The sequence below is a fragment of the Cyprinodon tularosa genome, unplaced genomic scaffold (assembly GCF_016077235.1).
Source record: "Cyprinodon tularosa strain WSP-4 unplaced genomic scaffold, ASM1607723v1 ctg74, whole genome shotgun sequence".
NCBI lineage: Eukaryota > Metazoa > Chordata > Actinopteri > Cyprinodontiformes > Cyprinodontidae > Cyprinodon > Cyprinodon tularosa.
The window spans coordinates 2,523,836-2,542,510 of NW_024039496.1; the positions used below are offsets into that span (position 1 = coordinate 2,523,836).

The following is an 18,675-nucleotide window of genomic DNA, read 5'->3' on the forward strand; positions in this document are numbered from 1 at the left end:
TCATTCAGGATGTATTTGGAGAGTAATGTCAGATGGGCCTAAAATTAATCTAATACAAAACCCATTCGGACCTAAATAATGTGGAACTGTTGGTTTGAGATGCCTCCCCCATCATGGCTGCTCATTCAATTAGCTTAAGAACATTAACCAACAGTTTAGGAAGGATCTTAGAAAGAATCTGCACACATTTGAAATAGTGCCTGTTCTAAATTTCATTAGGGAATTATTGTCAGAGTCTGATTTTAATCCTGCCCAATATGCCTTTTTTCTTTTCTTCATTTTATTCGATTTCCCTGCAGCTAGCATGCTGATTCAATTAGCATCCAAATGAAGTTTCAAAAAGGATGGTAAGTCCATCTGCTTCTCTGTTCCAAATGGTTGGTTTTAGTTTTCCTTCCCTCCCTCTGAACCCTTCTGTGTATCGGCCCAGAATCAGTACAATGCAAGCCTTTTGTTTTCATTATTCAACAAACACTGTTATCCTTAGACACCATAACCCCCTCCTCCCATCATCCTCTGCCTTGTGTCTAGAGAACTCCTATCAGCAACAATGGTAGCGCTTTTTCTATTTATTTTGGCATGATTGATCCATGATTCTGTAGCAGTACCACAAGATTGATCAGAACTATCAAAAGTGAATATATGTATATATATATATATATATATATATATATATATATATATATATATATATATATATATATATATATATATATATGTATGTATATATATATATATATATATATATATATATATATATATATATATATATATATATATATATATATATATATATATATATATATATATATATATATATATATTCAATACAAGTACAAAGTGTTCAAAGTGCTCTACATAACTTAAACAGTAAGATAAAGAAAAATAAAAGCAATTAAATGTTATAAACATGATAAAAGCAGGTAAGCAAAACAAACAGTTGGACCACAACCTTAAAGCAATATTACATCACTAAAGAGTTTAACAGTCAAAGGAAATTCTAAACAAATTGGTTTTTAATTTGAGTCAAAAGAACCTAGGGTTTCAGCACTTTTACAGTCTTCTGGAAGTTTTTTTCAGATAAGTGGAGCATGGGAGCTAAATGCTGCCTCTCCATATTTGGTTCTGGTTCTGGGTGGACAGAGAAGGCTTGAATTAGAAGACTTGAGTGGTCTGGGAGGTTGATACACTGACAACACATCTGTTATTTATTAATGTACTGATCTATTCAGTGATTTATAGACTAAGAGGAGTGTTTTAAATTCTGAGCTACAGGGAGACAGTATAAGGTCTTTAGAACCGGGCTGATGTGCTCTACTTTCTTAGTTCTAGATAGAACACGGGTAGCAGTGTTTTGGCTCACCTGCAGCTGTCTAATGGACGTTTTAGGCAAACCTATGAAGACACTGTTGCATTAACCAATTCTACTAAAGATAAATGCATTAATTAATAATAATTTTTCTAGATCCTGCTTGGATGTTAGTTGTTGAATTAATCCAGTGAGTACCTGGTAAGAAAAGGCTAACTTCATAAATGCTTTTATCTGCCTCTGAAGGTTGAGGTCTGAGTCCATCATTACACCAAGATGTGAACCATAATCAGTGGTTTCTAGCTCTGGTAGCTGAAGCTTTTTCCTAACTCTGGATCTTTCCTCCAGAGGTTTACAGATTATTAAATCAGTTTTATTTTTAATCAGTTGGAAATAATTATGGCACATCCGAATAGTGATCTGTTCTAAGCATCTAGCCAATGCTACTGTATCATGATGAGTTCAAAGTCACCTTGTGACTTTGTGATTTAAAGCTGTGTATCGTCTGTATAGATAATAGTATTGTATGCTATTATCCGAGCTAAAAGGAGCATATACATATTGAATAGGAGGGTCCCCAGAATGGAGCTTTGAGGAATCCTGCATGGGATTTTTCTGATCTCTGACTTAAAGTTAGACTTATACAGGTCTAAGTCTAGTCTGCATGGAAAGTTCCCTACTGACACATTAATTCTCTGTCCTTCATTTAGAATTTAAACCAGTCAGTGCAGTACCAGAAAGGCTGACCCAGTTTTCCAGATGTTGTAATAAAATCAAGTGATCAACAATATCAAATGCTACACTGAGGTCCAATAATACCTGTATTTCTTTCAAATTCTGAATTTATACAGATGTAATTATAGACCTTAATCGGGACAGTCTTTCTGCTGTGGTTAGCATGGAAACCTGACCGGAAGACTTCAAAGCATCTGGTCATTGTTAAGAAGGCATTTAACTGTTGAAATTCAACTCTTTAAAAAATAATTTTTACTGAAGAAGGGGAGGTTTTCAATGGGCCTGTGGTTCTGCAGGATTCATTTGTCCAAGTTTCTCTTTTTCAACAATGCTTCATAATTGCTGTTTTTAAGGCCTGGGGGAAAACACTTGACATACAGGTGATTTTAATCAAATCAGACCCTAAAACAGGTACAGTAAAGCTTCTTAATAAAACCCATGGGTAAAACATCAGGACAGCAGGAAGAGGAGATTAGCTGCTGAACAACTTGTTCTAAGCTTTTGCAGTTTATTTGGCAGAATTGGGGCATTTTAACAGAGTTTACTCTAACTGGAGACAGCATTGGTACTTGAGTTGACGATGTGCAGAATTATTTTCTAATATCTTGTATTTTCTGAAAAGGAACTTTGCAAAGTCATTACAGGGCTTTTAAGATTGGAGTTCATCAGCCCTAGAGATTGGAGGGTTTGTAAACCTGTAGACTGTGGTAAATCGGGTGCAAGTATCTTTTACTTGTAAATTACATTTGTGAATTTATTTTCTTTATAAATTTCAGAATTAATTTCAGAGTCTATTTTTTCACCTTCGTTCAGCTTTTCGGCACTCTTTTCTTTTCTCACTGCTGGAGCATTTCTCTATTTGAGCAATGGAATCAATTATGTCTGCAACTTTACAATGGAAATTATCAACCAGCTCATGTACTGAGTTAAAGGTTAAAGTGGAAGCAGGCGGATAGGGGTAAAGTTATCAATTGTACTGTGCATGACAAAATGTTTCTTATACAATCTCTTTTCATAATTAGATCATTGGAAAAAATTATTTCAAAGTAAACAAAAAAAATTATCTGCTTGGCAACATCAGTTACAGAAACTTTAGAAATAGTTGACCTTTACTAATGACTAAGTCCAAAATATATCCTCAATTGTCTGTTGGCTGTTTAACATGTTGAGTCAAAGGAACATTTTTAAGTATGGCACACAGTTCTTTTACACATCTGTCTTCAGGGTTGTCAGCATGAACATTATTGTCCCCCACAAGAAATAAGTTGTCATGTTCAACACAGCACACCGATAAAGGTTCATTTAAATCATTACAAAAGTTTTTTTGGGACTTGGGAGGCCTAAAAACATTTAGAAACCCTGTTTAATGTTTATAAACATTAAACAGGCCCTGTACTTGGACAGCCAGATATTCAAAAGATTCAAAGTTACCAAGGATCCCTTTTTTCAATATAGGGCATTATTAAACAGAGTGATGAGTCCTCCCCCTTTGTAATCTTGTGATATACTACATATAAAGAATTCCCCTTAAAACCTGTCCTCAACCTTTACCATAAGCTATCTATTTTGTTTCTTGATGGTGAAGAGTCAAGGAGCCTTAACACAAATGCATACTGTGCTTTCCAGGTTTTTATTTGTAGAAAACTTTAGAACCTTTAAGGCTGATTCATACTTCGAAACCAGGTCATTTGCGTAGGTGTCGCAGTGAACAAAAAGACGTCCCCGCCCCCTCCGCAGACACTCCGCTGCACCGCTCTCAAATTGTAACTGACCACAGACAGTACCGCAGACAGGAGGCCGAATTGTTTTGTTTTTATGACCAAAATTGCGGAAAACAACTCGTGAAGTTTGACCAGCTAGAAGATCGAGGTGCGCGAGAACGCTTGGACCCTTTTTTCACTTAAATCCCTGCTCTTTTTCACCCTCATCTCCCTCTGTTGTCGGACTAAACTCGCCCCCACTTCCTCATTGCCTCTGCTGTATCTAAACCCACAGCTTATAGCACAGAGCACGTTTTAATATTGAGCATAAATCTAAAATGTCTGCGTCAAGCTCACTAGGACACACTGCTGCACCCCTTTACTCAGTACTGTTGTCTGCCACATTACATTTATAAACTACTTTAGCATTATCCTGTACATTAATTATATCCCAATAAAGTACATTCAAGTGTTTGATTACAATGTGTAAAACATTAAAAAAATGGTCATGGGGGATTAGTTCAAATTTTTGAACTCCAGCATCAAATGTTCGGATGCTTGGATGCCAAAACTATATGTTTGTATAAATTTAATCTCATGATGTCTGTAAATAGCAAGTATATTATGGTCTTTTGTCCAAGACACTAAACCCTTTTCATTTTCAATACCAATGTCACTATTAGTATGAAAGGTAAGTAATCAGTCAAACCTAGCAATTGCAACCATTTTACTTTTTGAAATAGTTGTATTTCAATGGACAGGTGGGAGCAGGGTTTAGATGCTGCTTGAAGTAAATGAAATAATAAAACTGTCATTTCACTATCTGCGGGTTACCATCAGTAATAGCTGTGTCCATTGTTGCTGCCACATGCTTAACAAAATTGCTTTGTTGACCTAGATGTTATGTTTTTACTACTGAAACAAATCTAAACCGCATGGCACTGAACAACAGTATGTTCCTGTCAAATTCAAGCTGTTTATTTCTTTCAGATGTGTTTTTCAAGGGTAAAAAATGGCCTGTGCAAATAAATCAAGTTTAACACCTTATAAGTGCTAGCAGCTCATGTGTTCTACAACTGCTTTTCAGCAACTGAAAACCAAAAGAAGCATACCTGCATAGACACCTATATCATAAGTGATAGTAATAACATTGTTTTCCCTAAAAGCCTCAAGTTTTCAAAAAGTGTTTATTTGAAGAAGTTGCCAGTATTGTAAATGGTCTGAATTCATAATGTTCTTCTGTAGTTATTTTTACTACTTGAAGAGGTTTACGGTAGAGCCCCATTTTCCAAATTACAAAGTAAACACACAGTAATAGACTAAGATACAGATTAATGTTCAACTTGAGTTCAAGGTCATTACCCTGTTATACTGACAGAGGCTGGTAAAAAAGGAAATCATTTATATAATAAGAAAGATGCTGGCAAGCTCAGTCTAATTTCTGGCCATTACAATGTATTTTAGCAATAATTGTGAATGAATGCTTTCTTCTAAGTTTGCCTGTTACTGCTTATTGATAATAAAATTGTTCTTCAATATATCCATCCATCGATTTTCCGTCACACTTATCCCAAATGAGGGGTGCTGGTGCTTATCTCCGGCTGTCTACGGGCGGGAGGCAGGGTACACCCTTGACATGTTGGCAGTCCATTGCAGGAACAAACAACGTTTCACACTGACACCTAAGGAGAATTTAAAGAAACCAATTAACCTAACAGTCAAGTTTTTGATTAGTGGGGGGAAGCCAGAGTACCCGGAGAGAACCCACGCATGCTCAGGGAGAACATGCAAACTACATGCAGAAAGACCCCAGTTTTGTTTATAAGCTGATATAAGTCTGGTTTGCCATATCGAAGACCATAGCACCCAATTGGGTTAGAAGAAACCATTTGAAAAGCAATTTTATCATCGGTAAGCAATAACAGGCAAACTCAGTAGAGTAAAACAAGAGTACCGTTTCCGAGGCAGCCGTTCTATTGGTTGGAAAGGTTGCTTGGTGACGATTTGATTCAGTCTGCGATAGAGCAAAAAAATATATATCATCAGAGCCAACGGCTTTTTTACAAGTTTTAAAGTGCATGTGGAGGGAATCCTGCTGTCAAATCAAAAATATGTGCTCTTGTTTTTTGGCAGGAAAAAATCCTCCATACCTGTGGTCTTGAATGTCCTTAGGATTGATTTTGATCATTTGACAAAGTTTAGACCACAATGTTTCTTATGTAGATGGATAAACTGAATATATTCTATTTAATATTTTTAAGAATTATACCTCAACCACACTAACTGGCAATATTTCATGCAAATGTGCAGAGTGGAAGATTAGCGTGGGAGGATGTATAATGCATGGTTCAGTTCATGTGTAACTGTTTGGCTTTCAATTTTTGTGGGTGCTCCTGGTTTGCTGCTTACTGGGAGTTACTGCAGAGGGTTTTGTTTTTTTGTTTTTCCGTTGCTTATATTCCCAGCAGTTTTGGCTGTAAGATGTGACTCTTTCAGAATACATCAAACAGGCCAATTTGAGCTGTGACAAAGGTATTTATCCTCATAACCTGAGGGGGTATGCTACATGCAGGTCTGGCTTTGAGGAAACCACATTTGACTTACATTTCACAGCCAGCACTCTCAGAAGCAGTGTATACAAGTCAGATTTCAAAAAACAGGAAAATGTTTAAGTTCACACTGCAATGCTGTCAGTCCTGACCTGTCTATGATGCTTTACCACTGTGACATTCCCTTTTTCATGATCCATGCTCCGGGCAACATCAGACTGCCAGCACACCTTCCTTTCACAAAGTGAGTGCTCAGCAGGCATTTATACTCTCTGACATCCCATCACCCCATGTGGAAAAACTCAAACTCAAAAATCACTAGAGTCGTTCGAGGGGAGATTGCCTGTATGGCTGTGTCTATTGAGAAATTCAAACATGGCCAAAATACTATTTAAAAAAGCAACAAAATGAAAAACGGATAATGGAATATATGCAAATAAAGCCGGCTTATTTGTTTGTCAACTGGTATAAAATGCTATATGGTGTGGCAAATTACTAAGCGAGAGAGTTTCAGAAACAGACAAACAAATGAGCAAACAGCAAGAGAATGAAAAATTAAGTTCTCTGACTGTCTGTGGGTGGATACCCCCCCAAGGAAAAGACAGAGAATCAGTTATAAATTAGCAGTGGAACATGAGACTTCCTCTTATGCGGAAAAGAAAAGCTGAATGTGTAGCTTTTATTTTGTTCCTCTTATGCGGAAAAGAAAAGCTGAATGTGTAGCTTTTATTTTGTACCATATTGTGTAATACAGTAATGGACTCTCTGTGTAACTTTAAGACATATATTTTCATCTATATAACATTAATTGAATAGGACCTATTTTATAAGTCTAAAGTCTTAATATAACTTCAATGAACTGTGAGATACAAAATAGGGTGCAAGACTATTTTGAGTGTTCTCCAAACCAAACTGTTTCAAAATTTTACATCCAGAGTCAAACATTTGCACAGGCCACCAGAAATGCTGTGGCATTCTTATCAGAAGAAGGGTTCATTTGATTTAAAGCTACAGTGTGTAATTTTCAGCGACATCTAGCGGTCAGACTGCAGACTGCAGCAACATGAACGTCTCCCCCCCCACCGCTTCTCCCCCCCAACAGTACGGCGAGCGTTACGGGACAAAATGTCTTCCACGACGTCCGCATCACCTACCTTCTCAAGTGATGAGGTTTGTTTACATAGATAATTTTACAGATAGTATTTCATTAGTCTGTGTAGGGTATAGATTTCATGTAGACTTAAGATAATAAATATAGCCGTTATTTTTTCTACGTCGTTGTGACGTTTTGGTGAGCTGCTTTGCATGGTGATATAAACAGACGAAGTAATTGTAGTCATTAGTTTAACAGCGAGATTGTGTTCGCTGGAAGAATATATATTCCCCCTTTACAGAGTCCAAGTCATGTTTGTGGCACGGGGGTTACAAGGCGAGGAAGAGGGAGAGGAAGAGGGCGAGGGCAGAGAGGCCGTGGTGGGCGTGCAGCTAGGGCCAGGCGAGAGAGGGGTGCCAGCGGGGTGAGAGCAGAGGAGGAAAGGCTTGAAGATCTCCAAAGGAGCCGGAGAGAAGTAACGAGGTATATATCCAGAAAATTATTTTACAGAAAATTACTGAATCAGTACCTGTGAAACGTCAGGGACGTTGCTGAATAAGTATACTGGAGAGTAACAGCATCATCACGCAGCATGTTATTGTTTTAGACAGGTCTGAGCATCCTGTACTCCAAAAACTGCAGAGATATTAGACAATTGTGTGTGTAGGATTAATTACCTGTCCAAGACAAAACTGGCAACTTGAGCGTCACTTTGAAAACCTTTTTCCTCCATCAGTGACTTCCATTGTGTAAATGCCGTGCCAATGTTGATCCGTGTTTTTTGTCGTTTCTTGTCACGCTTGCGTTTATTCTCGTCGTGTTTCCGCTTCTTAGATGACGGGGGTTCGGTGTCCGCTGCTTTTCGTTGTGATACAGAGTAGGCATGATCCTCCATTCGTCTGATGTTTGGCCACACAGTGCCAAACAGTTTGCAAAGTCACTCACGCCTGCCGCCTTGTTCACCTTTCTTGTTACTGAGGCGCAGTATACCTGCTTCTTCTTCTTCTTTGGTTTCAGGCAGACTAAACGCTTCTCAGGCATAATACTGCCATCTACTGTTCAGTACCGTCTCAGTTCATCTCTCTCAACTTGCCGTAGTTATTTTCGAGCGTAATGGGAGATCTCGCAATCGCTAGTTTGTTGCCTCTGCGCTTGCCGTAGCGCAAAGATGTCTGCCTCCATGGCTGCGAGACCCGCTCCTATGTAATTATAAATAACGAATTCTAAGGCAACGCAAATATTATGGTTAAAAGGCTGAGCTCATAGGTGATGATAAATAACATAGTTATGTATAATATATTAAATTTCTGACTTTATATGCCTGTAATTATTACACACTGTAGCTTTAATTGGTTTTCTTACAAACATTTGATCTGAAATGAATTAAAATTTTTGTAAGGTTTATCCCTCTCCAGAAGTTTAATGCACCTGAGACATTATTCCTACAAATCTTTCTCATATTGTGGATGTATTCTGTCATGTTTGCACAACAACTAAAACTGGTAGGTTTTTGTGCAGTTGGAGTCTAGAAACTGTTTTCAAACTGTGCTGTTGTCAGAGAAAATGTGGGGTTGTGTAAATCAAGAGTACAGAGGCAACTGCACTGGGGCCCATGGATCTGAATACACATCAGGTTTAATTTTTGGGGGGATAACAGAAGTTTTGTTGATAATGATGATGATTGTGGATTGCAGACTAACAATATGTGATCCTGACTCCTTTGAATTGAAAGACCGTCTTCCAACTAACTGAATGTTTTTTCTCTTGCCTTCTAAACAGAAGGTGTTTGTACTAGGGTGACCAAACGTCCGTATTTCCTGGGACATATCCGTATTTCACGTCCTGTCCCGGGCGTCCCGGGTTTTTTTTAGAAAGTGAGGAAATGTCCTGATTTCACTGCGCACGACGCTCCGTGTGACGTAATCCCTGAGCCGCGTCAGTGCGGGCAGCCCTGTTCTTAATCAGAGGCTCTGTACGAAAACCTGGGCTGCATCCTCCAAGGACGCGGTCTACCTAGACTGGATCCTTCCAAGCCCTTGAAAATAAGGAGGCCAGAAGAGTTTTGGCTGTAAATTCGAACAGGTCCGCCCTTCGGCGGGTTTTACGGGCGTATGCTCTGTTGCTTAGCAACCGTGAAAGTTGACACACAAAGCAGGAAAAGAATGAATACCGAGGTTTTCAAAACTGTTTGTTTATTTATTTATTTTTTAAAAAGTTAAAGCGAACAAAGACTACACTCACAAGAATCCAGAGTGGAATAAAGATTCCAACCACCGGGAGCAGGAACAAATCAAATCAAATGTAATGATAGAAACCTTAGTCAGTTAAATAACCTGCTAAAGTCATTTTGCACATCTCGGATGTTGCTGCTATTTTCAAATATCCATTACTGTAAAAATGTCCATAGCTGCATATTGGTTATTAATTCTCCAGTTTTATATTGTTAAAACACTTTACAGTATTTTATTGTTTATTTTTTAACTCTTCCCTATTATGTTATTCTTATACATTTTTCTAAGGTCCTCATTTGTGTGACCATTTTCAATAATCTTTCTGCTGCTGTAAATTTGCCCATTGTGGGACAATAAAGGGATTTTCTATACTATAAAAGGGTTAGAAATACATAAGTAAATCTAAACAATGTATTTATAAAAAATATATCTGCAAAATCTCTAATATTCAACAACAAAAAATACTTAGTTAAGCATATTGTGCAAAACAACAATAAAAAAAATTAAACTCCTATCAGATTTATAGTCCCCACTCTGCAGATCTATTAGAATCTGTCCTTAAATTACAGCCAAACTCATTTACACAGTAACAGATAAAAACCTCTAGATAAATCAAACATTACCGCCACATATCTGACTCAATAACCATTAAAACAACTATTTTCATTCATTTCAGACGGAACTATTCACAGAGTGGTATTATATTAAACTGAACTTCCAATTTTCACCACTGTTCTGAGCCAAGTAACATTTCCTCTGATCACGGAGCAAATCCGGATGATGAGACATTCGTTCTTTCAATCAATCCCAACCCCCCCCCCCCCCCCCCCCCCCCCCCCCCCCCTAGTTTGTACATATTGTTAAGATTCAAAGAATACCCTACCTGTTGTTGAGTTGCGAAATGACACCATTTTCACTTCTGCTGTCATCCCGTATAAAAAGATTTTAATTAAAACATTATGTAGAGGTGTTAACAGGAAAAGAAAAAATTATCTTTTTAATAGTTCACTGTCATCCAAACAATACCTACTTAACACAAGCAGAGCTGAGTTAATATACAATAAAATTAAACCTTTTTAACAAAGTTAACAACTTGATAAGGCAAGATCTTTTACAATGTAATAAACTGCATGGAAATGTTAGGAAAACCTGAGAAGTTCTGCATCTTCTGAAAAGATTATTGAATGACCCGTTCTAAATCTATAAACTGAATAATTTCCTTCTAAAAATCTGAATAATATTATAAACCAAAATGGTTTATATTTTTAATCAAGTTAGATTGAGACTTATAGGGGACAGTATTATTGTTTTTTGCTCTGTTGGTCATGTAACTTCTCCACCGCACAGTGCCTGCGCCATCTTTGTTATTAGTCGCAATCGGCTATCAAAAAATGACGCCTATAGCGACAGCGGGCCATTGTGACAGCAAATCACATAATGATTTGCGAGAAGAATTCTCCACACAAAGCATTCTGGGATATATCTGCCACTTCTGAGGCCTTTTTTTCTTCTCATACACTGCATAGACACTTTTTCTCTTATGACCCTCAGCCATTTTCAAAGAACAGCGGTAAGAAATGTTAGCTTCAATGATTGTCTTAAACGGTCACTCACCACATTAAACAGATGAGAGAGTGCATGCGCAGAAAAAGATAGCTAGCGGAGTGAATATGTAGAACCGCCTTACGTAAACATATCACCAGAATGGCTGACAGTTAGCAGGACCACTTATTTAGATGATCCACCCGGAAATAAAAGAGTGTCTTCTATACCTTTAATACAGAGATCCACTTCCATTCAAGAAATAAACCTATAAAGTTATCATTGTTGCAACAGGCTCTGGCAAGCCGTTTTGATAGGTATTGCTTTGACTAAAAATGTATTCCTGATATTTGAAAAAGAAAAAAAAAAGATTCCTTGTCAAAATGACAGTTTCAAACTAAATTTCAATCTCCACGTCTAGAATAAACATTCTGACTGTCTATAAATTAATTTCAGATCTCAAGTCTTTCAAGTCAACTTCAGTTAACCTCCTTAGAGCTAACTGAACTTATTCACAATCTTAGTTTGTTAAAACTGCTTTTTGAAAAGGACCCCAGTAGTTAGAGATACTTAGACTTTCCACTTGAGATAGGAGCTCCTCTTCCCTTTGACCCTTCTGTGCTAGAACCAAGTACTCACACATGGAGAAGCTGATCTTCATCTTGGTTGCTTTTTTGAGCAGTTTGTATGGTATGAGATTATCCAATATAATATAAATTTAATATATATTTGACAAAGTGTCAAAATTGTCTATGCAGTGTTTTCCTATATACTGTTGATGAATTCTGATTTTTATTAGTTTTATTAAAATTTGCAAAGGTTGGAGCAGGAAGACTAACTGGAACAGTTCCAATTACTCTTGTACTGTACATTTAGCTTGTGAAATTGGTTTCAGGAGATTCTTTTGGATATCTAAAGTAAAAGCTAGAATGAAAGAAACACTCAGGCTAAAGCTATGCATGTTGGACTCTATATGTGCTTGCCACACTAAAGGAACATTATTATTCAATGAGAATCATGCATGCTCATGAGCTCTTCTGATGTGTTAGGCATTATAATGAAGATAGTTTAAGACGGCTGTTATAATGCGGTAGAAGATTTGCACTGAAGCTAAATATAAACCCACACAAACAATACAAAGAATGTAAAGAATGCCATTATATTATTAGGTAAATCGACCTGATATAGGTTCATTTAAACTTCCTAAAGAAAAAAGAATTATTGAATAAGGGTGTTTTTATCTTTTTTTCCATAGCTTTAAGCTGTAATGATCATCACACTGATATGGAGTTGATGTACCATATCGCCTTCCTCCTTATTTCACTGCCAGTTTTATGCATGCATCTCTGAATTTTGCCCTGTGAGAATGTTCAGAAAATCTGTATTACGTACCAGCATTCCTCCTAATGATTTAATGATTCTTAGACATACGGAGCAAAATCAGCACAGCTCTTTGTTCTTCAAGGAAAGAAACTTACAATATTTTTTATCTTTAGGGATTGCAAATATAGAGTACTGTAAAACATATTTAAAAAAACAAACCTGTCTTGAACAGAGTCGTTGGATTCATCAGCTCTTACTGACATCCTAAAGCCAATAGTTTCACTTGATAATGCAACTGGCTTATTTGGGACACCACATCAAGTTATCCTTATTAATATATATATTCTCATGTCTTTTATTATCAGTCTGTGTAACTCACATGTCAAGAGGATAACCTATGTTTACTTTGCTTGAAGGCCAATACATTTGAAGCAAAATCCTTTAGAAGTTGAAGTAAGATAAGTTCAAGTATACAATTGACAGGCCTTTTAAGAAAGCCCATCTGCATTCACCTCAGCATGTTTAAAAAAAATCTAAAGTGCTGGGAGGAACTTCTAAGTATTCTGATTATGGGATCAGAGATATACTATATATATACAGGGTTATACAAATTCCCTTCTCAAACATATATTTGTCTTAAAGACACAGCTTGACAAATAAAGTACTATGATTTCTTGTCTCAAAAAGATAAACTATGAACAGAACAGGGGTCAGTTTCACGAAGCAGGTTAACCGCAAAATGATTTTTATCAAGAAGTATAGTATTTTGGGAAATATACCAATGGAACATTAGAGAGGAGAGTGCTTATAATAAATGGCCTGCCATAGTTCACTTCATATAAACTTACATATTAACTTGAGTAACAATCTTATCCTTTGCCATCTTCTTCTTCTTTGCAGTTGTAGCACTGTTTCTCTTAAACACATCTTTTTTACTTTTTCATTTCTGCATTTCTGCATCTCGTCCCAGTGGGGTGAAATAGGTTCTTCCTTTTGCCTCTTGTCATGGTGCAATCGATTCTCCACTCATAATGGCTTTTCATACTTGTTAGGCATGTGCTAAACTCTGAGTGGTTCTACTTGGAGAACTAATTCATAGCAGCTGTTGTGAAACCAAAAACTCACAGTTCCAACTTTAGGCTAGATCAATTTAGAGTTGCAGAGTTGAATCAGAGTTTGTTAAATCTGCTTTGTGAAACGGACCCCAGCGCCAGTGGTCTTGCTCCATGTTTGGATTTTTGTGTCTGTTAACGTTTAACTTGGATATGAGATACTACTTCAAGGTGAAAGCATGTCATGTTGGTGTTTTTGTAAGACCAAAGATTTCTTCTGGGCCTAAGGAAGAGATTCAGGAAGGAATTAGGAAGAGGAAGTTGTTTGCAGAAGAATAATAGTTTAAGAACTCATGTTCATTGGTAATAAGGGTACTTTCTTACCATTTATAGAGATAATCATGATCTAAGAACCCAGAGAGACTGAATTTGGTACATTGTGTTGAGCGGTGAAGAGAGCTAACGCTTCTTTGTTTGTTTACCAGAAGGAGATAGGGATGTTGGTGGAATGTTGGAGGGTGGATGGGAAGTGGTATTGGTTGATAAAGGATGAGTACTGACTTTGGATCCAGGGGAGCAGATTCCTAGGAGACTTGTTTTCCCAGGATTATACTGTGGGTAGAGACCCTTCATAGAGTCAACAAGTAGGTAAGCAAAAAAGACATATGAAGATCACAGGCAGATAGGAGGCCTGATTACTCCCTCGGGGGAATATTCTCTGCTTAAGCTCGCTCTGATTGGCCTTGATGGGCTGCAGCTGTACAAAATCACCTGTAGGTAACACCCTGTAGAGGTGAAGCACAGAAACACACAACTTCCACATAGCCGGTAGATCAGACAGAAGCTTTGTTTGGGCTCAAATAGATCTCATTTATCACTGCATAATAAAATCTAGCAGGCTATTTGATGGGGGCAGGAGTGAAGATAATCTTTGGAGATAAAAAGGTAGAACCGAAGGTCAGTTTACCCTACAGATATAAACTAAAATTAAACCTATTTAATGATTTCAAGAACAAAAAGGATAATCTTGAGCTTATTTCATAATTCTTGTTTGATATTTTTAGAACATCTGTGCCACAAGCACTTAAAACCAGTTTGTTTGGGTTAAAAGCTCACAGAGGACTAACTTGGATAGAGAGTGTGATGGAAGAAAGAACAGAAGAAGGAATGGAGCCGAAGCAAAGACCTTGTTTTAACAGGCTTATCTCTCTCCATAATTCAGTTTGGGCCATCAAAGTGCTGAGAGCTGGTGTAGCTAGGGGCGGTCGTATTTTTTGACCGCTACTTGTGACAGCAATTACAGGTTTCACTTCAAGTGTGCCTTTGTTTTTGTGGCAGACTTGACTTGCTCGGCTGGAATGAGATTACCTCTCTGCTCGGCAACTGGAGCATAATCAAAGCCTCCTGATGCGAGGTGTCATACCCCTTAGAATCAACTTAACGGTATCTCCTACTCCTCTCTCCTTTATTCCAGGGTTTTGTGTTGACATTATTATTGTAAGAGAGCTGTTGCCTTAATGTATTGGTATACATCATAGTAAAAATGTTCCTTTCCCTGCTGCCACAGACAAAACAGAAATGAGCTTTGCATTTGCAAATTAAGGCATATGAAGAATTTATTTGCTGGGAAAACTCCATGAATAGCAAATTCGCATTAAATGAAGCATGTATATATGCCGTGCGGCATCTGCATAACTGCATAGCTTTAATGACAGCATGATTAGGTGTCCACAAGCAAGCTGTTCTTCTACTTTGAGTGGGTTTGCTTCTTGCAAATGCAGAGTTGAATGCAGAATAATATGGGTGCATTTTAAAGATTAAAAATATTCCATCTTGTATCCCCTTATACACACAGCAGGAGGTCAACATTTAAGAGAGAACCCATAATCTTCCGTCTTCAATAACAGACAGTGGTCCTCTGATGCATTGCTAAAACTTTATATATGGAAAATGAAAACTTAACTTATTGTGAACAGTTTGATGGTTCCATTGTTCAGTGCATTATGCCAATACCTGAAAAACATGAGTTCATCAAATATTAGTATCTTTGCTTACATAAGCCCTTTCTTACTTTTTTTTTGTTTTTGCTTTTAAGCGTGTGTGAACATGGCGTAGAATGTTTTGGCTCATGACCAGGCCTATTAGTTTGATGCATTGTTGTCCCAGTATTTATTCAGCATATTCAGCAAAAGAAAAACAGAATCTGTTTCCTTTTGTTTCTCTCGCACCTCTCTCTGTCTGTGCCTCTAAATTTTCCCACTGTATTTGTCACAGCTAGTTTTTCATCTTTTGTTGGTGGCAAATTCGTGCTGCTCTAAAGGGTCTGATAGGTTAGACAGCTTTACAGTGGCATTTGTGCTATCAACATCACCAAGTTGTCCTATTAATTATTTAGGATATGTCATATGACTTTTATAAAAAAAATAGCCCCTCATCAGAGACACCATGACAACTACATCATTATTTCTAGAGTTTTTACTCATCGGAATGGTAAATTTTTCACTATGCAAGTATGGAAAGTTGAATATTGCACTATATAAAAGAAATAACCTTTTCCTGTGATGTACTGTACTAAAAAGGAAGGAATATTTTGTCACATAGAAATATACATAACTAAATCACTTTACAATTGATCTTAGTCACAAAAAATACATAAATGCCACACATTTACAACTGCCTTCGATACAAGAATAAGTGTTGCTATAAAATGCTACAGTTGTCCAGTATAGGAAATTAACCACTAATGTTGATGTTAGCAGTCATTTTTGTTTTGCTGATATATTTCAGGGGAATTGTTATGTATATTATGCATAATACATTTGCAATTATTTAATTTAACATAGTAGGAAGACTATTTGGGCTTTGGTACTAAGAATGTAGCAAGTTCTTGTACATGTTAAGCATTTTATACAGTTTAATTCTTAGACTAGCTTTGATACATTATTTTATGTTGAAACAACCATTAGTGAAAAGTTTAATTTAATCTACAAAACAGACGTTTTTACAAGGCTAAGAAACTTTGGATGGTAAATTGTTTGTAGCAAATGAGACCCCATTAAAAATTAACCCAGATGGTGTAGCGTGGGTCTGAGAAGTTGCTGCTGCATGCAGTTTCTGTTTTGCTTAGGCCAGGCTGTGGACTTAGCCTTGTTGTTCAATATTCTGTGAATAATTGAAACTCACTTGAACTGCACCAAATGTCTTTACTCTGTAGGTATACAGATGACATTGAAGGGAAGTAAAAAGATACTGACTGTATTGTTAGACTTGCACACATCAGACCGCATTTTAACTTGTTGAAGTTTTCCAGCTTTGAAATTCATCATTCTTTTTTTTCTTTTCCCTTCTCTTTTTCTTTTTTTTTCTGTACCCTTTGCTTCTCCTAGGTGGATCTGCTTGTGCCTACCAAGGTTACAGGGATCATCACACAGGGAGCTAAAGACTTTGGCCACGTCCAGTTTGTTGGCTCATACAAAGTAGCTTACAGTAACGATGGAGAGCGGTGGAATGTGTATCAAGATCAGAAACAGGGAAAAGACAAGGTAAGTTGTGTTTTTTCCTCTGCATATGAATGACCATTATGTGTCTTCATCAACACACCTTGACTGTCAGCACCAAAAGGAACAAAGAAAACCTAATGGAGTATTATGGCTGTAGGTACTCTGAGAACAGTTGATTTGAAATATTTATAACAGAAGTACAAACAAGAAAGTCTTCAGTTGATATTGTTAGCAGCCTGAAACCATAGCATGAAGAGATACATTTGGCATGAAAAATTCTTAATAAAAAACTTAAAGAAGAGGCATTAGCCTTGAGGATATCTATTTGGGAAGCTATCTCCTTTTCTTCACTACACTTTTGCATCCTCTTATCTTTGGATTGAACAGAACATCTCTGGTCTGTCCTCTGATAGGCTTGGGATTAGATAAGACCCTGCTGTCAGCCTAGCTGAGACAGTGCTATTCTCACAGACCTGTTCACGGTCCTTCAGAAGAGTTCATGTCTATCTCAGTCATCTACATAAACAGAGAGCTGCAGCAGCCTCTCTACTAATATCCTGAAACGTGCAGTCAAAGGGCTCCTACTGAACCTCCAGCTTGTTGTCTTTGCACATTGGCAGGAGGTTATGTGTGTATCTGCGTTATTAAATGATTTAATTATTTTTGATCTTGATGCAATGCCTGCAGGGATTAAAGCTCAAAATATGCACGCTTAAATGTAATTACATTATATTTTATTAGTTTGAGTTATTTAAAGTGTAATTGCAGTTTACTTTTCAAACATCCGCACTGCTAAATTTTCATATCTTAGAATATTAATTATTTTGTTAGATTTGGAAACTAATAGAGGAATAGTGCTGCAGAGTATTCTAAATCATAATCATCATCCAAGTATCAATATGTGCAATATCACAAGTGCCAAAGACAGCTTGAGAGCTATATTTGGTAGGCTAAATAATTTCTGGTGTCAAAAACACTCTGCAAAATCTCCTTTTGATAAACACGCACATGTTTACTTTACATCTGCCATCCCTTCATCACACTCTCCATCTCTCTTATGCAAAAACACAAAGTGTTAACGGTGAAACTCGAATTGGAGAAATGCAGACAGACCCATACCTGAACATTCCATATTTAGTGTAATAACAAAGCCAATGGAGGAGCTGCCATGGAGTGAACTGAATGCATGTCTTACTTTGTTGCTGCACTTTCTATCCATTTTCAGTTCACTTAATCCACTCTCTCCTGATTACTGACATGCCAGCTGCAGGTGTAGTGACCGGTAGTTCTGTCATCAGCATATAAAAATGTAATTTATAATTGCAGAGTTACTTAATACATTATGATGTAACATAATTAAATAGATAGCACAAAAAAATTGAGTCATTTTACTGCAGTGAAAAACTAGATTTGGATTACTGATTAACTGACTCCTGCGTCAAGTATGGAGCACTCCTAAGATTTGTTCATACCTGACAGAAGATTAGAAATTAGAGGAAAATGTTGAATGTGACATTTTCTCCTAAATCATTCATATGAATGATTTAAGAACAATACGCTGGTGAAGAGTCTCAGTCATCCGTATTATATAAATTCCAAACTCATTCCAAGAGCCACAGGCTAACAAAGAACCCAACGACT

General features: G+C 37.1%; 1 protein-coding gene across 1 annotated transcript in view; it reads left to right on the plus strand.

The window, feature by feature from the left end:
• The window catches only part of LOC119773038 (EGF-like repeat and discoidin I-like domain-containing protein 3), a 158,973-nt gene that overhangs the window by 129,031 nt on the left and 11,267 nt on the right, over positions 1–18,675 (plus strand). The window contains exon 9 of the mRNA XM_038269832.1: positions 16,921–17,076. Within this exon, the coding sequence (XP_038125760.1) occupies positions 16,921–17,076 (156 nt within the window). The remainder of the gene's footprint in view (positions 1–16,920; positions 17,077–18,675) is intronic.